We start from the raw sequence: 25,829 nt of genomic DNA on the forward strand, positions 1-25,829 counted from the left end.
TTTAAGTTAGTTTTTACTATCAAGATTACTAAACACTTTCATTTAAACATCCAAACATGCTTAAAGATAATTGTTTAGTTGCATTTTGTTGCAGTTTGTTTTGTTGCATTCTTCATTAAATGACCTTTCCAATGATACATAACATGATGGTATTATTTGTACATACCAAAATTTTTACAGTTTTGTCCACTAGTGTTGTTGCCCCCCTAAAGCTTGTAGGCTGGTGCAATTGCTACCCCTTGCACCCCCTTAGATACACCACTGACTGGAAGTTACATTTTTGTTCCTTTAAAAGAGCATTATGAGGGCTGAGGAAGCCCTCAGCGGCTACCACATCCATGGTTAAATAAAACTGAGGATATGGGATCCACAGATATGGGGGCCCCCTATATTGCATTCTTTTTGGTAGGACCAATAAGAAATATTGAATATTTCAACTAAATTTGTAATTCTAATTGTATTTTAAAGAGGAGAATAAGATTTAATGCAAAGTCTCGAGGATTTTAATTACTAGCAGTTTTATTACTGAACGGTGCAATTTCACATCACAACATAACCACAAACTGAGTGGCCTTTATCAACTCACTCTCAGATAGCAGCGCCAAAAAATGTTCCTAAATCCAGTAAGTAATTTCCACAATGATAAAATGAATGTGATACTAACTACTGAACACTTTTTACACTTAAAACACTAGAGAAATAGTCAGTCATATAAAGAAAAATAGCATAAGAAAATTCCAGTTCTTCTCTTCCTAAGCTAGCGTATTAAGAGAAAAGCAAATGGTAACACAAAAAATGAACTAATAACATATACAAGTATCTTACAGGTAGAGTGACACATTGGTCTACTCGCCACATTAGGAAATGCTCAATGCATTTTCCCCAACCAATTTTTTTTCTTTTCTTCCCTTTCCTGTGAAATGAATAATACCTACAAATATTTTTTGTTTTCATAAACATCATGCAGCTTTAAAACATGGGGGTGTTCTATCAACTTCAGGATGGCTATTTCCCGCTCCACCTGGAAGAGAAAAGAAAAATAGAAGAAAGGGTTAAAAACTGTGCCATAGATTATATCCGGTTCTCTACCTGCTACCCCAACCCATTCACCTCCATTCTACAAAGTTCCATAGATCCTCTTCTGCTTGGAGAAATCATGGAGAAAACAATAGTTAGGAAATGACAAGATTAATAATAAGGGTAATTTGTTTATTTGCTGTTTACATGTTATTAAACTCCCAGAAAAACCCAGATAAACACAAATACCTACCTATACAACTGCTATCAATTGTATAATAGTTACAAAGACAATTACTTTTTTCCTTAAAATAAATAAAACATTCTTTCGGTATCTGCTACAGTGTTCAAAAATTCAAACATCTGTCCATGATCCTTTCAGAACTTCATAAACTGATGCCATTTCAAACAGAAAGATTTCTGGACTCTACTGATATAGCAGAATTCATCATCTCTTCCATAACAGCTACAGTCCATCTCCTACGTAATCAAAACTTCATCTCCAGAAAGGATTTTTAGAATCTTACCAAATCTTTCCTACACATATTTAGTAAGACATTTATATCCCACCTTTCCATTTCAGAATGAAACACCCCAAATAGCTAACATCAACAATTTAAAACAACATTTTTTTTAAAAAAAATGAACAGACAAAACATAGCAAGTGAAAAACAGTGACTAAGACAAGAAAAGACCAGGGATAAATTCAAATATGGATTTGGCCAAAGGCCTGCTGAACTAGAAGATCTTAATATGTTGTTGGAGTACCATCAATGGGTGTGGAGGGGGGGGGTCCAGATGGATCTCCCAGGGCAGGAGTTCCACATACTAGACACTAAGGTCCTTTGCCATATTTTGAATTAGATCTTGGTCTTCCATCAATATAGGCTTTGACACTGACCAACAAACCTTCATTGTATCCAGGGACTCTCTCAACCAAAACCTACTACACAGATTTGCGGTAAAAGGTAAAACGGGGAGAGAAACTATGTACTCCACCTTGGGCTCCTTAGAGAAAAAGCAGAATATAATGCAATTCAATAAAAAACTGATATATTAAAATTAATATTCAATACATCAATAATTCAATATTTATATAATATTTATATAAAATAATAATATATTTATATAAATGAAGCAAAACTATCAAGCTAAAATAAAACAATGCCTTCTTAACTGCAGACATTCTATTCTAATCAAAACATAAGGCATTTCAATGACTGAGAAAATCCTAAGGTCTAGGCTTTTGTGGATCCTCAGAGTTCCATAAGTATAGAACTAAAACCCAATAACATAGGAGATTAGCATACAGCTATTACTACCTAGGCTTGTCTTAGGTCACATTCACACAGTGCTTCTCATGCTCCCAGTTTAATGTTTCATTGTAAACCCTGAAGAGCAAGTAGCAGTACTCTTTTCGGACATCTAGTACAAAATGTTACACAAGGCTTTGCACAAACTCCTGCCCTTCTACCACAGTGCGGCACCCTAGTCCTGGCAGCCGTGCAATTCATTCCTTTGCAGTTTAGTAGACTGAAGACCACTATTTAGTGGGGTTGGGGGAGACAGCCTGAGTCATAAACCTCAGAAATTTTAGAAATTTTGATTGCCTTAGAGCCCAATTCTATGTGTGTCCATTCAGAAGTAAGCCTCATTATAGTCAATGAAGCTAAATTTCCAAGAAAGTGTGAATAGGATTGCAGCCCTAAACATTTGGCCAGCACACCAGTCTCCGGAATGTCTGATCTTCAGTGATGGGTGATGTGCCCATTTGCCCTCGGGCTTACTGTCTCGTTATGTGAAGCTGTATTTCTGAAGTCTTATGGGTCTTATGGGCGAGAAATGCTTCCAAGCAAGCTCATTTGCTTGAGTCCACAAATTTAATCCCTGTGAGTTTTCTTTCACATGGTATCCACAGCATCACAGGGTGATCCAGATTTTGAGTGAAATCCAGCAATGGTATATGCTACTAGAACTTTTCTGACATTTTTTTTCCCATTTAGAATTGAATAAAAAGCCTGCATGAACTGCTTGGGTAATCTTGCCTGCTGATTCAGAAGTCCTGTTTAATTTGGCGCTTATGAAATTAGTGGTAGCCATTTCATTCTGTTTCATAGACGAAGCAGGTATGAATTCAGTGGCCATGAATAACACATGGGCAAGTAGGCTTATGAAATAATGAATTACTTATGCCCTGATTCCATGGTCCAATGAACTGAGAAGGAAACTCACAGGATTGACCATTTGGCTTTAATAGAAACAGAATGATGCAGAATCAGACAAACCCAACTGTTAACCCCATTTAGGAACTGTTAACAGTGCTGTTCTCCCAGAGATGGCATTCTGGTTTGTTTTTATCATGGTGCTGCTATGAATGCACACTTAACAAGTCAAGGAGATACCTGGGCAGCCCTGTTATACTTACTCTCAACAAGAATGAAAACAGAAACATAGAAAAGCTGGTTCAATTTGCACATCGGTTTTCTGATAGTAAGGGCGAATGTAGGAAATGTGCCTGACCACAGTCAAAGACTAATGCCTTGGTTTCACTTCACTTATCATGTTGTCTTGATTGTAGTCACACAGATCACTGTTCACACTGCGCTGCAGCAAGAGTACATTTTTGTGTGGGCAGTAAGCTCAGTTTAGAGTTCAACCCTTTAGCTATATTCCAGGACAAGTTGAGCCCACAAGTCCCTATCTCAGTGGTTCCAAACTTTTTAGCACTGGGACCACTTTTTAAAATGATGCTCTATTGGGACCTGCCTAGCTTTACAAAACTGAGAAAGCAGTTTCACCTTACCAGCTGCTCAAGCCTCTTTTCTTATCCTTTTTACTATGGGGTGTGTTTTTGCGCTCATGTGACATCTGGAGCATTTGTTGAGCTCCACATTTATCAGGGTGGGGTCATTCTGGTGGCCTTCGCCTGGCTGTTCGTAAGATCCAAGGCATGTTTGCCTGTTTGCAAGTAAACATGCATGTATGGCTCAGCTACATTTTCTATAGGGCTCAATACAGTTTCCTTGTCAGCTTGGGGGACGACGACTTCCTCTTGAGCGTCTGTTGAAGCCTGCATTCATCAGGACCATTCTGGGGGCATTGCATTCCCCTCAGCCTGCCCTTTGAAGTGGACTGAGGCATGGTCGCCAAGGAGTATACATGCATGCTGCTCTGTTTTGTTTTCCATAAGGCTCAATACTTTTTCCTAGTCAGCTACCAACTTGCCAGTTTCACTACCCACCAAAAATTGGGCCACAACTCACTGGGGGTCCCAACTCACAGTGTGGGAATGATTGCACTATCTCATTCATTCATACAACAATTAATTAACAGTATTTATATACCGCTTTTCAACTAAAAGTTCACAAAGCGGTTTACAGAGAAAAAAATCAAATAACTAAATGGCTCCCTGTCCCAAAAGGGCTCACAATCTAAAAAGATGCAAAGGAATACCAGCAGACAGCCACTAGAACAGACAGTGCTGGGGTGAGGTGGGCCGGTTACTCTCCCCCTGCTAAAAAAGGAGCACCCACTTGAAAAAGTGCCTCTTACCCAGTTAGCAGGGGTTGAAACAACAATGAAATAGGTTTGCCTAATTCTGTATCAGGGAGCTAAATAAGGAGCTGAAGTTTTCCGTAATGTGCCCAAGGGCTGTCCAGTATGTCCATGGAGAAAGTGAAACCTAAGTATCTCTCTCTGTCTAGTTCCAACACTCAATTCCTTTGATCACACTGCAGTATTTTACTTACTGTGGGATTTCCCTAAGAAACTGGGATTTAGCAATACCTGCTGCTAATTGCTCATAATTCAGAGACATCAATTTTATACCATCAGCAAGTAATTACAATAAGAATCAGTATTCAGAGGCTTCATCTTCAACAGATGCCATCACAGTCCTACAAGTAACAGACCACTCTGTCTTGTCTACTGTACTGGAGTTGAAATTCATTTCTACTTTGCTTATCAGGGCAGTTCTCATCATATGCTTGATCTGACAAGACTGGATTTGCTTTAAAGAGTTTTTATTTTTTTAAACCTAGTTTATATTCAGAATGGTTTTCCTGGTACCAGTTCTCCCATCTGTCTCTAAGCCAGTTCCTCAGAAAAAGGAACTGCCCAACTGCAATGCAGTTTGCCAAAATATTAGTGATGGGCAGCTGTCAAGACACAATACCTTTCTAATGTCCGATGGCAGCTCAGCCTATTTTCACTCATTCTACCACTCTCCAAGGTCAAACCAGTTCTGGGGGAGAGGTGGTAGTGTGCTGATTGGCCTATGGCTGAACTCCCTAACCAGCTTCTATTTGCCTGACTGATGAAACTCATCTCAGACTTGAACAGACTTAGTATAAATCCTACTGAACCCATTTGGAAGTAAGCCCCCCAGCTGCTTCAGAAAGTTTTATAACCCCCTCTCTTTCTTCGAAAAAATACAAACAGTATGTTTAAAGATTTCTCATCAGCTGTATAATAACAGAAAGAAAAAGTGTTGAGAGGAGGATGGGGAAGGGTAGTTCTTGTCACACTGTCATTTGGGTAGCAGGGATGGGAAGGTGAGTCAGGTGACTCAAGTCCGATTCTCAAAAACACGTGTTTTTCACTGACTTGTGCAGACTCGAGTCACCTGCATCAATGACTCGGGCACTCTGAGGCCACTGACTCAGCACTCGGTCCCTACGTATGCAGACTCGAGTGTGTCTGGGTGTGCTCATTTCCTTTTTTGTGGCATGAAAGACCTTGTGGGGCCATCATTCAGACCAGGTGAGTGGCAGAGAAGTTCCAGCCAGGAGGCAGGGAAGGATTAATGTATTGCTTTTGCATTAAGCAGTACAGGGAGAGGCAGGAGCAGGCACTCTTGTCCATCTCTGAAGGAACCGATGGACATTGGATGAGGATGAAGGATGGGCGATCTGATTTGTTTCTTTGGATAAGGTAGGGGAGAAGGGGAAGCCCAAAGGGGTTCTTGCCTTAGAATTGACTAGAGAAACCCAGGGAGGGGGAAAAAGGAGACAGGGAAGCCAGGGGGAGGTGGTTCGTAGCAATTATGCTTTCCAACCACATGGCTCCTGTGGGTTCCATTATTACTTGAGAGAAGGAAGCCTCATTGAACAACTGGCACAAATGGGACTACTTCTGAATAGAGCTGCAAAGGATTGGGTCATATTGGGTCAGACTGCTGTTGCATGTGACTCTTCTCCCTGTCCCTGCTCTCACGAAGTCGGTCCCACCCCCTCCCACCCTGTTTACAGATGGGATGGGGACATTAGGGGAGTGGTTAAAGAGAACCTAGTCACACACTCTCTTTCTCTGTCTCACACACACGCACCCTGGCAGCAGTTCCATTTTTTTGTGCAGAACCACAACTGACTTTTGAAAGGGAAAGACTCATGACTCAAGTCTTTTTGACTTTTTGGTTAGCAGGGAACATGGATTTCCCACATGCAAATCCAAGAGTCAATATACCACAATAGGTCTAATGGAAGGATCAATTGTCCAAAGGAGACATCATGATGATGAAGCAGATCGGTTCACAGCTGGCTCATATACAGCTCTGATATACAGACTGTACATGCAAAAGGATGGGAGAGTGATCAGTGGGAAAGTTCATCTTCCTGTACTGTGAGTAGAACTTTTGAAATGCATCAGAGCTGATAAGTGCAAATGCTTATGTAAGTAGGTTATGCTCTTAGGATTCATCTCCCCCTCTTTGAAATAGCTCATGCTGTTGTGAGTGGAGACTTCCCACCTAAGTACAGGTGAAAAGTAAGTTCTAGTTCTCCTTACTTAAGGATGGGCTGGTCCAGGATACATATTGGTAACTATTGGCAAGACAAATGCAATGAGTAACTAATGTCCCTCTACCACCATGCACTATTTTAGTGACCTTTCATTCTTTTAAAAATAAATTCCTCAGAGGCTGAATGCTTTTTTGTTGAACCACTGAAATCAGGAGTGCTCATGCATGAATTAAGCGCCGAGTACCAACAAATGTCCCTTCCCTGTCCTGTACTGATTTCCAATTATTCTATTTTTTTTATACATGTGTATTCATAGCTATATACAGTAGTCATCTGTAGCCTGCATATCGCTTCTTCAGCATTCTAGAAAAATAACATGCAAATTTTTTTAAAGCAATTAGGCCTTCCTCCTAGCAACAAAGCTAGTCCCCATCCAGTACACTGAGGGGCTTAGAGTAAATGGTATTTACTGGTTTCTGGCTGGTGCTACTTTCACACTATAAATAAAATCATAGTTGTTGTTTTTTTTCCTGGAAAGGCCCTCAGCACAATAAAGATTCATTGCTTTTGAAAAACCCCTGCTGATGACGGCTGTGGCAACATGTCCAGCTTCAATGAGTGATGTGATGCTAGCACTCTCTCAGGGTACTTCTTAGTTACTGTCCAAAACCCTAAGATGAACAGGCACACAAAAACAGAGATTTATGACTTTGGTTGCTCAGACAAAGGCTTCAGCTATAGTTTTTTTTCCTGATTTACTTTCAAAAGGAAGAAGAAATAGATAACAAAGCAAATAATCACTTGCTGAAATGTGGTGTCTTGTGCCAGAATCCACACACTTTAATTAATGGATGCTGCACTAATATTTGGGTTATTTTTCCAAGGGCTTGCCACAGTCATAAGTGAAACTATTAACTGGCAATCCTGGTCCCTGTGCCACCTGAGGACAGGACAGTAGGATGCTGCCCCTCCGCCGAGTGCCCCATTCCACTGTCCAGGGGCCTTTGGAGCGCTCCAGAAGGCTGACAATTGCTACTTTTGTTTTTCAGTGAAAACTGGAAGCAGCTATTTTCAACCTTTCAGAGGGCTGGGGAGGCCACATGTGGCGTCCCTAGTTCCCAAATGAGGGCACTGAAGACGGTACTGCCTCAGGGGCATGGCACCCTGTGGCATTTGCTTCTAATGCCTCCCTAGAAATGCCACTGAAACAAATTTATTTATAGCCCAATCCTATCCAACGCTGGTGCAGCGGAGGCAAGTTTCTGGAGGAAAAATCCATTATGGGTTATAAGCCATGATGTGTATGTGCAACCTCCTGATTTTAGAAATGGGCTATGTTACGAGAATGAATGCCAATGCAAGGGAGGGCACCAGGATGCAGGTCTCTTGTTATCTGGTGTGCTCCCTGGGGCATTTGGTGGGCCGCTGTGAGATACAGGAAGCTGGACTAGATGGGCCTATGGCCTGATCCAGTGGGGCTGTTCTTATGTTCTTATGAGGTGCTGGGCCCACACTGTATCCAATATTGGATTTGAGCAGGTGAGAGGTCTCCTTCGGATAAGGAGACACTTGTTCCCTTACCCCTTGTAGTTTCCTAGCCTGCTCAGTGGGGCTCCTTGGATCTGTGCCAGTTATTTAGTAGCCCCATGTAGGGTTTTTAGGCCCAGGATAAGGGTTAGGAAGTAGCAGAGGCCTGCTCTGTCATCTCCACCTCCCTCCCTGGCCTGAACTGCTCCCCTCCTCCCTACCTGTGAAACCTCCCCTCCCCACCTCCCTTGTTGCCACCTGGCACAACACTTACCTGCCCTGGCAGGGATGCAGCAACTGCAAGATGGGGCAAGCCTTCCTGCAAGCAACACTTTCTGAATTCCAAAAACACTTTAAGGCATTTTTACAACACCATGTGATGGTGATAAGATTGGGCTCCTGGTTTTGTAACAGGGTGGAAAAGCTGACAAGATAAAGGGCTGGTCCACCCATGAGGCTGGATGAAGTGGCCACTTTGAGTGGCGGGTTAGGGGACAAAATGAATTGGTGAGAGAGTGCCCTGCATCTCCCTATCACTCCAACCAGAAAGGAGAGTGAGTGGAAAGAAGATCAGGATGGTGGTGACCCGCATCTTTCTCCAGTGCTGTTGCCGCAATCAAGCAATCACAGCAGTGGTTGCTGCAATCCTGCATCCCCTTCTTACCACCACCTCTACTGCCCCCAGACTCTACTACTTGTTCTAAAAAGTATGAACAGGATGTCGACTTCCACTCTCACACCTTCTCACCCTGCCTAATTTGAAGAAGTGGCAGGTATTACTGAGGGAGAGAGGAGGAGAAGGTGGTAGTGGTGGTAAAGGGGGGTCAGAGTAAGGAAGATTACAAGCACAAGCACACCAAAGTGCACACTAAAAGAAGGTAGAAACTTGGAGCAGTGCTTTAGGTGCAAGTTCACTTTGGGCTGAGCCTGACAATGTACGTATATTAGGAGTAAGAAAGGTAACTGTTGTAATAATATGGAGGCCTTTTATTCAGTACTGAATGATACTCCATAATACAAATGACCTGAAAGCTGACCTCTCTGAGACTTTTCCTAGGTGAATTAATCTCAGAATGAGGCATAGTGATATTAAGGCTCAGCCAGGGCGATCACTGACTGAAAGTCCCTGGTAATCAGGCAGCCCTCCTAGCCAGGACAACTCCTCAGTGCCAATACTGGTGGTATTGGTTGCACCTTATGTGCCACAGAGGGTTGGGAGGGGCCCAAGGGGACCCCATGTAGGAGTTTGCCCCAGGTCCTCAGCACTAGCATTGTGAGGGATGGAAAAATATGGTGTGGTGGTGGTTGAATGGTTAACTAATAATGTATTTGGGGCTCTTCAATCTAGAAAAAAGACACCTGAGGGGGGAAATGATTGAGACATACGAAATTATGCAGGGGATGGACAGAGTGGATAGAGAGACTTTTCCTTCTCACATAACACAAGAATCAGAGGACATCCACTGAAGTTGAGTGTTGAGAAAGTTAGAACAGACAAAATAAAATATTTCTTTACCCAGCGTGTAATTAGTCTGTGGAACTCCTTGCCACAGGAAGACGTTATGGCATGTTGCCTAGATGCCTTTAAGAGGAAATTCGACAAATTCCTGGAGGAAAAGTCCGTCACGGGTTATAAATCATTACAGGTATGTACAAGCTCCTGGTTTTAGAGGTAGGCTACCTCAGAGTGCCAGATGCAGGGGAGGGCACCAGGATGCAGGTTGTTTCTTGTCTTGTGTGCTCCCTGAAGCATTTGGTGAGCCACTGTGAGATACAGGAACCTGGACTAGATGGGTCTTTGGCTTGATCTAGCAGGGCTCTTCTTATGTATTTCTATTTTTTTCCTACAATTTTGTATTTATTGTATTTGTTATAAGATAAACCAGAATGTTAAGCAATTTTGGCAGAAAATTAGGAAATAGCTTTTCCATTTAGGAAGTGGCCTTTGCTTTCTTTGTGACCTTCAACAAGTCAATGATTTCTCTATGACTTCCATTCCCCATCAGTGATATTTGGTAAAACTGAAACAGTTATCAAATCTGGATTGTACTACCTGGGAACAGGGGAAATCAGACTCAGCTAAAATTGCAAGAACAACATGAGGATAATAAATTTCACCTGCCTTTGTCTCCGCTACCTTCAAATGAAATGCCTGTCTGTATTTATTATTGCTACCCCATGTAACCGAATTAAACACAGAAAGCCAGGGATAATGACAAGATCGCTGTACAGATTGCAGTGGAAATTGATACAATGCTGCTATAACTGTTTCCCCATTCTATGGAAGCATTACAGAGAACTGTGTAATAGTTCTATCCAAAGCTGAAAGTATCATGATTCCTACATTATCTCTGCAGGAGTGAATGTCTTCCAAAGAACATGATTTCACATTTGCAGGGAAGCACCAGTGGCTGATAGGTGGGGACATGGTCTGTTGTAATTCTGTCAGTGGACTGGTGAGGAGAAGACACTTACAGTAGTAAACCATATCAACTAACCATAGGCACCGACCTCTGAAATAAAACCAAATAAACCTTAAATATGGGATACAAGTCTGCACTCTTCCCCTGACCTTTGCCAGTGATTGGTATCACTTTTACGCCTCCTTGCACCAGGAAACCCACATATTGCTGTCTGGCTGCAAGCTGGGAAGGACAAGAGCCCTGAAGGGCTGACTGCTTTAATGCAGATACAATTACCAAAGAGCAGTCCAAGCCTCAAACTGCTAGACTAGAGAGAGACTCTGGTAGCCTGCAGTAAACAGAAATCATGGAGTGATATTTGCATAATGAGAAAAAGATACTTCCATCTGCCACACAGACTTTGGGTCGCCAAGAGAGGATTCTGGATTCAGTTAGTCTCCTTTCCTCACAATAGGCTTTTGTCCAGGTTGTGGCACGGGCATTTCTGTTAATGGGAGAAGTCAGAAATTCCTTCAAATGACCACAAAGATATAGCCCTTGGTTTGTGACCTTGCAGGTGCCAATTAGAAGATTTTAGGTTCTAAGCAGGAAGCTGATTAGTTAGTGGGATGCTCCACTGACTCTGCTAATAACAGAGACCAACAATCTGCTTAGTAGGAGCAATGTAAAAACCATCACTTCTGTCCCCATTCTACCCAGTTTCTCTCAGGGGGTCCAGCTTCCCTTTGTTTTAAGTTAATTTCACACCTATGGCTATGGATGTGGATTGCACTTTCCCATTTCCGGACAATATGCAGAGCCTATCAGATGGTTCAGGGTAAATGTCATGGCATCTCCTCTTTCCCAAACACACACATAACATGCACACAAGCACACCATTCTTTTGTATTAATTCTCCTTGCTACCTGTGACTGCTGTAGTCATGTCTTTGTCCTCAGAACTCCACGCTGCCAAATTTGTACCTCTCCTTGGACTCCTTGCAAAACTATGTATTCCAGAGAGCAAAACAAGTTGCATGGACTTATTTCCTGTTCATTGTCAACTTGCATGGCAGTACGCCCTCCCAGGGGTTCAGGGGAAAGTACTGCAAGATTTTAATCTGGCTTTTAACATTTTTTTTACTTATGCTTATCATAGGAATGCCTGGTAAAAATTCAGAGTACAGGGGACCTCCATATCCGTGGATCTTGTATCCATGATTACAGGTATACACTGGTGGGGGGAAATTTTTAAAAGTTATCAGGGCAAAAATCGGCTTGCTTAAACAAGTCGATTTTTGCTCCTATAACTTTTAAAAATTATGTAATGGGCGCACAATGGGACAACCCCCCGCTTCCTGCACCCCCCACACACCCATTAGACTGTTTTTAATACTTACTGGGTGCGTGTTCTTGCTTAAACAGGTTGTGTTTGCAGCCAGTAGTGAGGTCTTTCTATTGATCTCACTGGTGCTTCTATTAACCATTCCAGCTGTAACAGCAAATACAAAGCAGCTGGAAAATTGGCTCGATTTTCACCCTGGCAAATGTTTAAGGGAGTGTGGGGGTGGGGGGTGTAGGGGTAGGGAGCATCCACAGTATCCACGGAGGAGGGTTCAGAATGGATCCCCGAGGTTACCAGGGCACACCTGTATTGGAACAGCTTCTGCTCCACACACCTGGACAGATTTAGATGACTATCTCCTTCCCCTCTTCTCTGCCACTTTGACTCATCATCCAGTACTGGGAGTCCAGGTTCATGATGTGTTTCAGATGACTGAAACACAGAAAGCACAGAAAAGAGGTACTGTATTCTGAAGTAAGAGTCTTCTTCTGTGCATTCCATGTGCCTGTAATATTCTGGAATTAGGCAAATTCAGCTATAGGTATACAAAACTGCATCACTAGCTAAGAAAGACCATTCTTCTCCCTGAAAAGTGCCTCCTTCAGGGACTTTAATCATATCAACAGATTTTTTTTAAATTCAGTTTAATCTTTCCAATCCTGTTTATAAAGCTGTCTCAGCTCATGACTACTACATGATGTTCACTAGTCATCGTTTTAGCCACCAATCAGAGAACCAACATGCTCTTGTATGGCATCTGTGTGCGATGAGAGTCTCTTTTAACCAGTATCTAAGTTGCAGGCAGTAGTGATGAGAGTTGACAAGTAGATTTATTCATTCATGCAAGATTATCTGCTATTCAGTGGTACATGACCAGTGGTGTAGCTACTGATCATGTAGCCCGGTGCAGAGCTCAAAATGATACCCTGGAAGTGACGTCATACCCAGCCTTTTAAAAAAGTGAAAATGGGGGAAAATCCCTATCCTCCCCCCAGCAGCTCACTGCCCACTTGGTCTGTGGCCTTCCCCCAGGCTCCCCCCATATTAGCACCTTATTGGTTTCCTGCTGTATCATAATAACACCTAATTAGTTCTCAGAACAATCAGTCCTTTTGGTCAGTTTTGAGTTAAGAAAATCCAGTTTTTGTTACATAGTGCTTGTTACATAGTGCAGTTGTGTTTTTATTTTCTGGTTATTTGGCTATAACATTTGATAGAATACAGATATTTTGACATGGGTTTTTTTTTATTGCATTCTGCACTAAATTCCACATTGAATGGTATATAACATGATGGTATTCTTTGAAAATACCAAGGTTTTCACAATTTTGGCCACTAGTGTCAAGTTCAGGTTGTTGCCCCCCTAATGCTTATTGCCCAGTACAATTGCTACCCCCTGCACCCTCTTAGCTACGCCACTGTACATGGCAATTAAACCACTTGATGTATGGTTTTGCGACAATGCACAGAAGAATTAGCCTTTCTAGAAGAGGAACTTAGAACTGTCCCTGATATAACAACATCAGCTTCAATAATGTTGGGGATAACACTGGTTTATTTTGCTCTTATCTCCACAGACCCAGGTAGATCTTGTCAAGAGGGCCAATTATGAGCAATATGGCTAAAGCAATAGTTGGTTGCTGTTTCCATTCCACCACAAACGTTCAAATCAGCCATTCCCATTGACAACTCATTCAGAGTTGAAACTCTGGGGAAATTTGCAACTCACCATACTGAGGCATTGCTCTCAAGGTGCACCAATATAATAAATGTACGTTGGTTTTTCAGAAAGTTGATTCCATTGGTACAATTCAAGTTGTGCAAAGGTGCTGAGTATCCTGGGAAAAGGTTCTGCTCTGGCATCCCTCAACCTGCTCCATGATGGTATATTGGGTGCAACTAATGTCAGTAGTACAGTGGGCCCACTGTATCAGCTGGCTCCACATCCACAGATTTAACCATCCACAGGTTAAAAGTGTATTTTAATTTTTTTGGTTCATAAAACCTGCAGCATCCTCCTGTCATTTCACAGCTCTCTCTGCAGCACACCTTGTTTGCCTCAGACTTGCCATTAACACAAGCTTAGGCAATTTATACGAGTCTAAGCCATGCATGCAAATTGCACAAATTTATGCAATTTAGGGTGCAATCCTAACCCCTTATGTCAGTGCTTTCCAGCACTGGCATAGTGGTGCCAATGGGACATGTGCTACATCCTGCAGTTGGGTGGCACTCATGGAGGCCTCCTCAAAGTAAGGGAATGTTTGTTCCCTTACCTCAGAGCTGCATTGCCCTTATGTCAGCGCTGGAAAGGAAAGTGCTGGGTTAGGATTATGCCCATAGGCTATTTTCTCACCATGACATCTGTGAACTTGCAGATTTGGGTATCTGAATGGGGTTCTGAAATCAACCAACCAATCCCCCCCTCCCCATGGATATGGAGGGCCCATTGTTCTGAGGATTCAGGAGTTACTCTAGCCAAGTGGACCATTTGACAGGTAATGCTCATTGGCTACTGCCTGACTTGGCAGTCCTCTGATGCAACCTTTGACCATCACTAGACAAGGAATGCAGGAACTCTGATGAGTGTTGAGGACCTTTGCCCTTTTGTAGAACTCTAACAATGCAAAACTTTGGAGATGGTGGTCTTTGCTTTTCAGCATTCCAAGAGGGTATAATGTTTGAAATGCCTCAAACATTGCTACTGATGGAAGCACCCGCACTAGTTCTCCCCCCTCCCCATTCACCTTTCATGAAAAAGAAGTATACTGTATGCTGTTGGAACAAAACTGTAATACTCAGGAGGATACGAGACATTGTACAAGGCAAACAGCACCACCACAGACCATTATCCAGGGCCTCGGAGGAAAGCCAAAGGACAGAACATACACAATCAAAAAGTCAAGTCTGCACTTTTCTCTCTCCGCTGCTATTAAGGCAGGTGAGGGAGGAGTGGGAAAGCCTTAACTGAAGTTGTGCCAAGTGTACTTTGGTGATTGATGAAGCTAGGCTGACCTAGCCTTACCCCTCTTCCCTAGTGGGGCTTCTATGGCAGAGTTACCCACACTTGCAACTTATCCCATTTCCATTTCTTTCTTTGCCTTCTCAATCAGCGGCAGCAGCAACAGAATGCTTGGGTTCAAGCTCAATGAGCTGTTTATAGAAACAGGGAAACTAACTGGCAAAGTAATAAAGTAAGCATTCTAGGAAGAGGGAAAACCCCTCCTAAATCAAATAAGTTTCAGGAATACATTGTGCTTCCACACCCCTGCAGACTCTTTAGCAATTAATGTCATCACCTCTTAATAATATCTGTGCTGATGACAAGCTCAATACAAAGAGATACAATAATGAGATATTCAGAATGATGGGGCAAGCAGTGATTTTACTGAGAGGCATAACAATTCAAAATGTTGAAGCACACTCTTCTGCTTTGCTGGCTCAGTCGTGTAGCTGAGGGGGTGCAGGGGATAGCAGTTGCACCAGGCAGCAAGCTTTAGGGGGGCAATAAGCCGAGCTTGACTCTAGTGACCAAAATTGTGAAAATCTAGGTATGTATGGATAATACCATCATGTTATATATCATTGGAAAGGTAAATTAATGCAGAGTGCAATAAAACAAACCACATTAGAATTTCTGTATTCTATCAAAAATTATGAATTACCCAGAAAATGAAAACACAACTGTCTTGAGGAACAAAAAATGGATTTGCTTAACTCCAAACTGACCTATGAGACTGATTGTACTGAGAGCCAATGAAATGTTATTATGATACAGCATGGAACCAATAACTGTTTATTTATTTACTTAATTAAATTTGATTTCATCATGCGGGGGGGAGGGGCTACAAAATCTTCTTTGACCCCGAGTAGAAGATAGATGCCTTAGCTATGCCACTGACTGGGGTAAGGCAGCAGAGCAAGTGGGTAGTGAGCTGCTGGGGGGAGGAAGTGGGTTCCTCCCAATTTTTATCTTTTAAAAAGTCCGGGCGTGATGTCACTTCCAGTTGTGACATCACTTCCGGGGCAACATTTTGAGCTTGGCACTGGGCTACACTATAATTAGCTATGCCACTGGTTGGCTGCCTTAGGGCCCAATCCTATCCAACTTTCCAGCACTTCTGCAGCGGAAATGCAGCCCCAAGGTAATGGAGCAAACATTCCCTTACCTTGAGGAGGTCTCTGTGAATACCCTCTCACCACACGATGCAGCTCACACCCTGTTGGTACAGCTGTATCAGAGCTGGAAAGTTGGATAGGATTAGGTCCTGAATTTTGTACTGAAATGAAAGCTACTGGGATTATTCTAGAGCAGTGTTTCTCAAACTGTGGATCAAGACCCAAATTTCAGGTGGGTCGCCATTCATTTCAATATTTTATTTTTAATATATTAAACTTGTTGCTACCATGGGATGTGACTGCATTTGGGAAAATGCTACAGACCTGTACTGTTAACAAGCTACTATGTATATGCTTTTAACAATGATAGTAAATGGGACTTACTCTTGGGTAAGTGTGGGTAGGATCGCAGGTTAGGATTGTTAAAAAGTTTCCTGCTTGATGATGTCACTTTGGTCATGACATCACTTCTGGTGGGTCCTGATAGATTCTCATTCTAAAAACTGGGTCCCGGCGCTGAATGTGTGAGAACCATTATTTTAGAGACTTCCTAACACGGAAGAATGCAAATTGTCTACTTTTGTGATAGTGGCTCTACTTCCATTCAAGAGTAATCCTCAAGGTCCTACTACAAGTGAATAGCTACGAGTCTAGGTGCCAAAGCAGAAATGTAACCTAGAAAGTGGGACAAATTGGGTTTCCATGGAAGAATATTGGATCCTCTGACAGATGATTCCAGCCATACAGACTGCCCTGATCCATAATCACTGCTGCCTGCATTGCAAACAGGCATTAATACATGTTAATGTATTTTGAGGCTGGATTGTGTACTGGATTCATCCACCCCCAAACCATCTCATCCTTTGTAGTGGTCATGCACCATGTATGTTTCTGACAACTATCATGCACGGAAGACAATCGCACTGGTATTCGTGGTATCAGGATGCAAATAGAAAGCTGTATTAATTCCTTTGTCATTCCACATGCCAAATTTCACCACTACTATAAGTGATTTTTAAAAGCACCATTATTTGGTTCTTCTGCCTAGCATGGTGTACTTCCTCATGCCCTATTCTTTCCATTGTATCCACAGTCCTTCCTGGACTGTGGAGAAGGTCAGTGCAACCAAGATAACTTGCCCTCTCATCAGGATATAGCTTCCCTCCAAGAATTTGCTTCGCACAGGGCTGCTAAGCAAATATAGCTGCCTCACAGTTCACTGAACACACACGCACGCAAAGCCCCTGTTCTATGACAGAGCTGTTTTTCTCTCTGAAAACTTTGTGCAATTTAACAGCGCGATGCAGTAGCAGAGAGAAAGGAAAGAACAGCCATGTTTCAATCCAAACCTTTCCTTGGTTGTTATTGTACGCAGCCCAGGCTGCACAGTATGAGACAGCAAAGAAAAACAAGCACACATACACAGCCCCCCCCCACCAAAGCAAAATATCATATCATAAAATCAACCTCCATGTTGACAACAGAAAAGCTTTCTGTTTTCAGACCAGCATCACCTCGGGCTCACTGTGTGACAAAGGCAATGACAATAAACTTCTCAGACCCCCTCAGTGAAGACAAGAACATGCTCTGCCTGGTACGGGCAGCAAGAACAGCAACAGCATGAAATCATCCTATCAAAGCCACTGACAACCAGGATCCTACCTGGCAGGGATCTGAGTGATCAAAGCAGCAAGAAAAGATCATTTTATGTTCAAGTTATTTAGCCTCCTTTGCTTTCTCCCCATACCGCCACCCACGCGTCTCTCTCATTAGTGGGGACACTGGTGACATTCTGCCAGCCAATCAATATCAAGCGGTCATAGATAAGAGTTCTGTTAGAAATCTGTAGGGGAAGCCAGAAACAGCACAATCCTCAAGTGACTGGTGTTTATAGCTTTTTGAGTCACCCTGGGCACTGAACTCTCCCTTTTCCTTAAGAGAATTTCTCATTTTGTGGTATTTTGATGAATGCATTTTCCACATAGAAGAAAATCAGCTTGGAGAATCTCTCTCAGATGACTGCGAATTTACTTGGGTTTTATAGAGGTCTGTTGACCAAGCAGCCTCCCTCCCAGTTTGTTTTGCCTAGAAGGACTTAATATTTACTTGTTTTCAATACAAGTTTCCTTGTTTTCAACAGTTTTCTAAATCTTGCACTTGCTGTTCAGATAGATGCAGAAGAGTGACAAGTGACAATGAACCTGTGCATTCCAAGTGCAGGAGTCATGTAGGTTACACCTGCTCTCTGCCTATACAATTTCATGAAATAGGTTTTAACCACAAGTGAATGTTAATCTGTTTTTCAAAGTTCAGTACAACAACGTTGGTTGTAAATAACAGATCAGAAAACAGAACGTTAACTTTGTTTTCCGTTTAACCCTACCTCACCCTAGTCCTACACGACAGTTCACAAAATTTGAAGCACATTCTTCTGCTTTGCTGGCTCCCTTAATTCTGAACTGCAAAGATAGCTGTTGGAATTATTCTAGAGCAGTGGTTCTCAAACTTTTAGCACCAGGACCCACTTTTTAGAATCATAATCTGCCAGGACCCAACAGAAGTGATGTCATGACTGAAAGTGACATCATTCAGCAGGAAAATTTTTAACAAACCTAGGCTGCAATCCTACCCACACTTATCCAACAGTAAGTCTCATTTACTGTCATTGTTAAAAGCATATACTTAGTAGTCTGTTAAAAGTACAGATATGTAACATTTCCCCAAATGCAATCACATACCATGGTAGCAACAAGTCTACCATATTAAAAATGAAATATTGAAATGAATGGCAACCCACCTTTAATTTGTTTGTGACCCACCTGGTGGGTCCCAACCCACCATTTGAGAAACACTGTCTAGAGGCTTCCTAAAATGGAAGAATACCAGTGGTCTACTTTTTGTGACAGTAGCTCTACTTCTGCTCATGGGCAAGCATTGGGCTCTTGCTACCAGTGAACAGCTCATCTCCTCCATTTTGTTATAGAAGGCATATTGGACACAAATTGGTCATAACCAATCCCTGTGATAGATTCAGGTTGCTCGCAGTTTTGGGGCAAAGCCCTGCATTGGGCACCCTATAGCACAGCTGCAGGGTGCACTGGGCATTACTCGTGCCACCATTACTGAGGGCTCAGGTATCAGCTTCACCAGGTGAACTCTCTGATGGATGTGGGCCATTGGTCAGAACCTAACTCGGCCAATGCTTTGTCCCACCTCTGTTTACAATATATCTGGACAGCACATCACATTGAATCAAAAGATACAAAGGTCAGTGCTGCTAATGTACACTTTACTTGTAGGACACTGCAAGTTTTACATATGTTGCACTTTCAGTCCAGATTGGTCTTCTGCTCTGTGTCATTTTTTTTGTAAGGACAGAGAGAGTATGTACATAAAATCAAAGATGGTATTTCTTGTACAGAATTCTAGCACTCTAATATTTTCTCTGCATCCCAGCTGTAAAGCTCAGAATGAGTAACAATGAACCCTTATGGCTCTGTTGTTTGCATATTTTTTAATCCTCACAACAACTCTGTGCAACTGGTAATACAGCAGAAAGGCAGTAGTATGCTCAAGGTCATACAGTGATCTTCAGTGCAAAGCAGAGATTAGAACTTGTGTCTCAACACTTTGTCACACTGGTCCCCTTGGCTAATTTTTCACAGGAACCTGTTTCCCAAGGCACCCCTCTTTCTCACCATTGGACTGTGTGGTCCTAAACCCTCCCTATTCCTTGCTCCCAGCTGAGGATCACGGAAGGCACCAACAGCACATTTTTGTAACACTTTGCACCAGGTTCATAACCTATAACAGCTATTTTCAACCAGTGTGCTGTGGTACATTGGTGTTCTGTGAATGGTCTGCAGATGTGCCACAGAAGTTTGGGGGAATGTCATGGATTAACAGGGCCATAGGGGGATGTGATCCCATCACCAGAAGCATAGTGTGTTTTGTCAATTGTCAATAAACTGATGGTACGCCTTGACAATTTTAGTGACTTGTGCCTTTAAGTGACTCAGTGTGCCATGAGATGAAAAAGGTTAAAAATCACTGGCCTAGAACATGGTGGCCACTTTTTAAATTCTGCCCATGGTGGCTTCCTGTTCAGTCACCACAAAAAGAAACATCAACACAAAAAAATGCATCAGCAACCTCCACAATGCAAGTCATGGGTCAAAATGGTAAACTTATGGAAATCTAGTTAAAAACAAACACCTGTTTTTCATAAGCAAAAAGCTGCCATGGATTATCTTCGAAGTATACATGCTCCACAAAACTTTATATTTTATAACTCACCTTATGGATGGGTACAAGGTGGGAAACTATATCTCAGTGTTATGATCTGAAACCACAATGAAAATGTCCATCATTCCCCCTAACCTGACATAAAAATGAATTTTTTTAGCATTTCTAGAATTATTATTTTTTTAATTGAAAATGCCTGGGTCAAAATTGCCAACTTTTTACCCTGGTTTGGCTTTGGCACCTTAACCAGTGTATGATAGGCAGATGTTTAGTGGCTGAAATTTTTCCTGGCATGGAATGTTGGGGAAAATGCTCATCTGCTAAATCAGGGGTCTCCAAACTTTATGGCCAGAGGGCCGCATCAAATACCTGGCAAGGTGTTGAGGGCCGGAAAAAAAAATTTAAATATAAAATTTATTTAAATAAATTAGAGATGGAACTTAGATGAGTGAATAAATGAATGAATGGGCTCATTCATTCAACCTCTTTGGCCCTTGAACACCCTCCAAACGCAACCAGAGCATAGTTCCAGTCATGTTTGGCCAAGTGGGCCAGAGGCTTTCAGGGGACAAGAGACTGGCCGCGGGTCGCATCTGGCCCCTGGGCCGGGGTGTGGAGACCCCTGTGCTAAATGGCTGCCTTTTGCACAGCTGTTAACAGCATTGGAGTTTTGTCAGAGGAGAAAAAGCTGGCAACCATAGTCTGCATTTACCATTTCAACAGGAAATTCTGAAGCCACTATTTTTCATCTCAGTTTGCAACAAGAAAATAAAATGGGCTCTCCAAAGGTTTACAGTTTCACACAGTATAGGAAATCAATTTCCCAACCAGTCCTATTGTGAAGCATATGCTAAGCCAAGGATTTGTTCCTAGAGGTATCCATAGAATCATAAGTACCTTCCTTTTCTTTTTTTCCTGCAGAAAAGCCATAAGAGCAGAATGTGCTTATCAATGGGTTAAAAGAGAATCCTTTGCTACTTTGTATTCTAGATTGGAAAAATCCCCCCATTTCCACTTTCCTTGGTTTGGCACCCTGCATTTTGTTCTTAAGTTGCAGCCTTTTTCTTAGCTCCAAAGCCCACCAAACATCAATGGGTCAAAATGAGCATCTTAGCTCCTTTGTTCAACAGAGCAATGTGGGGTCGCAAGACACCTTCACACAGTAGCCACCACTGCAGCTGTGATGATTAAGATATCAGCATCATTAAGAGATGCTACCTTCTGTGCAGTCAGCTTTCCCGTAGCCGCCCACTGCCCCTGCCATACTGGAGCAGCCCACCTCTCCCTGGAGGGTCCCTACAGCTAGCTGTGTATCATGCTTGCACATTTCCACTCACACACAGAGCATATGCTCATTAATCATTTGAGATCCAGCAGCAACTGCTGCTACTGCCTGGAAAGTAAGGATATTATCTTTTTGAGACTGTACAAAGATTCCTCCTTCCTTCCCTAACATTGGTTTTAAAGGTGAATTCTCCTACTCAGTGCTACAGAACAGAGAGGTAGCTGCAAGCTGCAGAGAGGTAGCTGCGAGACAGGGATACAGGAAAGGAAAAGATTTTATACTGATGTTCCATAGGAATGCAAGTGGGATCCCTGTAGACTCCTTTATGGTTGACCACAACCTAAAAGGACCTTAAAGTAGAAGGGAAAGTCATTCCATTTAGACGGCATTTCAGATTTTTAAAGAGCTAGAATTCTACAGATGGAACTTCAAGGTGGATGGTGGAAAGAGCAAGAGATTCACCACAAATCTGCTAGAACCACCTCCATCCAGATTGCTGCAGTTGTAAGTCACACAGATCCACTTCCTTACCTACCTCCATCATGTTATTAACTTCTTTGCAAAATCCCTTTAAATCAGTGGTTCCCAACCTTTAGGAACTCATGGACAACTGAGGCAAAAATTAGAAGCAGCATGGACCACATGCAACCAGGACCTCAAAGAGGAATTTTATCAGAGGGTACAAAGTTTCTATTGGGACCCCTCCTTCAGGGGGAGGGGAGGGGATGAAACAGAGTGGGGGATGATAGCAACAGGGGTGGGCATAATAGGGGTGGGGAAGGGACAAAACATAACCAGGGAAGGGTGGCAACAGCAGAAAGAGTCTTTCCAGCACTGGCATAGTGCAATGGGATGCACTCTTTTAGACTGAAACTCTGTCAGGACCCACCAGAAGTGATGTCATGATCGGAAGTGACATCATCAAGCAGGAAAATTTTTAACAATCCTAGGCTACAATTCTACCCACACTTACCCAGGAGCAAGTCCCATTTACTATCATAGTTAAAAGATTATACATAGTAGCTTGTTAAAAATACAGGTCTGTGACATTTCTTCAAATGCAGTCACAAACCATGCTAGCATCAAGTCTAATATATTAAAAATAAAATATTGACATGAATGGCAACCCCCCTGAAATTGGCTCAGGAGCCACCTAGTGGATCCCGACCCACAGTTTGAGAAACACTGCACTAGGGGTTCTGGAATGGAACCCTAGCGGATAACAATACACAATCTGTAATTAGATAATATTTATTATAAATTTGTTAAATATTTATAGAGAAGATTTGTGGGTTGCTGCTTTTGTTGCTGGCTGCAGCTGCAGGTGCAGACAGTTCGTTCTTCGCCCTCCAAGGGAGAATGCTGAAAATGATCAAAGGCTATCTTTTTTTCCTGAGACTTTGTGAACTACTTCTCAGGATTTCAGCACTGATTGGGAACCCGAGCTTCAAATAAACCAGGAAATCCTGCACTTCCTGCTTTGGAAAAAGAACTGCACAATAGAGATAGGTAACAACAATATTTTAAAATTTTGGTGGATTTGGCACTGGGTGGGGAAATCACTTGCACCGTCCCTGATGCAATAGTTATATATACAACAGCTGTAGAGCAAGAGCATATATTTTGCATGTATATGGTCCTATTTCAATTCTTGGTGCCTCTAGGCAGTGTTGGGAAAGACCTCTTCCTGAGATACTGGAGATCATGCGAAGGCAGCTTCACAGGCCATCCCACAATAAGGAAGCAGAAATCCAAATACCATTCTAGGAAGGTCTGCTGAAGAATGGGCTCAAAAGTTCTGGAATAGATAATTATGTTTGTTTATTTCGTTTAACAAAATGGCACTCCCTACCTCACCTCACTTCAGTAAGACCATTACTGAATTGATTAATTATAAAAAGGATTCAACTCCATTGCACAACAGATGTTTTTAGATTCTTAGGCTTCATAGTGTTATGGTGTTAGAACAACCAGTACTCTACTTCTTGCAAGTCATGTTACTTTTCATCCATGCACCTGTAAACATGTAGTGAACACAATCAAGTAGTACAGTTCTATCTGAGCATTAAAATAGTATTTAAAAAAAATGCCCTGATACCACTATTCTGACTTTAAAAAAATTCAAACCTTATAAAAGGTATGCACTTGGCTTTCTCCCAAGGAGCCTAGAACTATCAAAGGATACCTCTGACAGATCTTTGAGACAGTCTCCATAGGGCTAGAAGAAGTACAATTAGTAAGTGGGATAGAAAATGTTTCAGTCTTAATGGTTCTAGGAGATGGGCTGCAGGGCAACCATCTACTATTACAAGACTGTGATAAAATGGCTCCAGCTGACAATATTGGACCAGTTTTATGGTCCAGTGGAGGTGTCATTGCTCGAGAGATTGATCAAAAAGCAAGCTGTGCTGAATGGCAGTTCACTCTGTGAACTGGATGGAGCTGCACTGAACTTCAGAGAACATTCTTATTCATTCATTATCCAAAATATTTGTTTGCTGACTTTCAGTCCCATTGAAAAGGCCCACAAGGCAACATATAACAGAACATGTATAAAAACCACATTAAAAAACAATGGAACCAACAAGCATGCTGCAGAGGGTGAAAATAATAGGATGGTGGGTTGCACCCGGGAATTGAAAGACAGATCAAGGCCAGAGTATGAGGACGTTAAGATGCAAGCTCTCTCTGCAACTACCAGGCAGCAGCAGAGTTGAAAGTGGTACAGAGAATACCTTAGAGAGGAAGTACTTGTTATCACTAGGGTTTGGAAGTACATTTGCCTAAGTGTTTGCTCAATGGTGGTTCCTCCTGTCCCGCCCTCCACCAATCCTCCTGGTGCATCTGAATTAGCAGCAGTTAGCATAGGAGCAGACACAGTTCATATGTGGCTTGAGCTGATGAGGAGCATTCTCCTTCACACTGCCATTACAGCAGAAGCATAAAGGAGAGATCTGTCCTCTGAGTTGGGTGCTTCCCTCTCCCATCACCTAAACATCACCCGATGTTCCTCGGACAGGGGCAACCCATCTATTAGGCAAGGTGATATGGACTGCATCAGAGCCATATGGTGGGGGCAGCAAGAGTGTGGTTGATTCAGGGTGCTCTTCACCCCAAGTCTGCCACTGCCTTCACCTTCTTCCAACCAGGCACAGATGCAACCTGCACAGATCCATTAAAAGCAAGTGGAAAGTAGATTGCCCACCTCCTTACCTTGTTCCTGGTGCAGTTTCTTCAAATACGGAACTAGAACAGATTGGCCTCAGATGTAGATATTCTGCTCAGATGCCACTTATCCCAGCTTTAACTGGACCTGTGTATGTTTTTATGTTAAAATGCTCTATCATGCAAGCAGAGCCTACTTATTTAGGTCTTCATGCATGAAGGCTAGTCCTGGTTCACATTAAATTGTTAGTCTGAGAGCTACAGGCGATTTGTACATTTAATTAAAAAATTATTTAATTTACTTGTATGGTCCCACAATGCAAAACCCACAGTCACAATTAGCTCCATAAGCTCCAGTAAGATGTTGGAAATGTGTCCCCTTGAACAGAAGGGGACTTTCCAAAGCAGTGTAAAATTGCATGGGCCCTACTATTCAAAAGTGAAACAAAACAATCTCACTGGAGAGACACAGGCTCCTGGGTGCACCTAAAGTAGTTCTTGGGTTTCTCACCTCTGGCATTATACCAAATCACAGCTGATGTATATCTGCTTACTACACAAGAAGGACTTTGAGTCCTAAATTGTAAAGACAAAAACAAATTTACGTCAATACTGATGTTGCTGGGGCCTCTGGGGCATAGCCCTGCCCTGTGGCCCTATATGGCATCTCTATCCCTTGATGGTGCATTTGGGGCTATCACTTCAACCATTACTGAGAGTTGAGGGGTCAACGTCACAAAGTAGGCTTTCTGATAGATGTGGGCCTTTGGCCAGAGTCCAACCAGGCCAAGCCTTGCCACCACTGCAGTCAATCCAAAAACCTCAAATGGTTCCCATCCCCAAGGTTCCCCTTTGAAATACCAGAGAGGTAAAGTCCTGGGCCATGTGTTTTCTCATTTAGCTACAGTCTCCCTGGCAGGGGCTTATACACTGAGGCTGTAATGCTGTGAACAGGGCTGGGGGCTATGGATAATGAGGTTTCCTGGT

The 25,829-nt window shown here is 42.5% G+C and overlaps 1 protein-coding gene across 3 annotated transcripts in view; it reads right to left on the reverse strand.

Annotated features, from left to right (window-relative positions):
- Positions 1–25,829, reverse strand: part of BRSK2 (BR serine/threonine kinase 2) — a 464,708-nt gene that overhangs the window by 131,852 nt on the left and 307,027 nt on the right. For all 3 annotated transcript variants that reach the window (XM_066627584.1, XM_066627576.1, XM_066627568.1), the window contains exon 3: positions 936–1,021. In XM_066627584.1, the coding sequence (XP_066483681.1) occupies positions 936–1,021 (86 nt within the window). The remainder of the gene's footprint in view (positions 1–935; positions 1,022–25,829) is intronic.

The sequence above is a fragment of the Tiliqua scincoides genome, chromosome 1 (assembly GCF_035046505.1).
Source record: "Tiliqua scincoides isolate rTilSci1 chromosome 1, rTilSci1.hap2, whole genome shotgun sequence".
Taxonomy (NCBI): Eukaryota; Metazoa; Chordata; class Lepidosauria; order Squamata; family Scincidae; genus Tiliqua; species Tiliqua scincoides.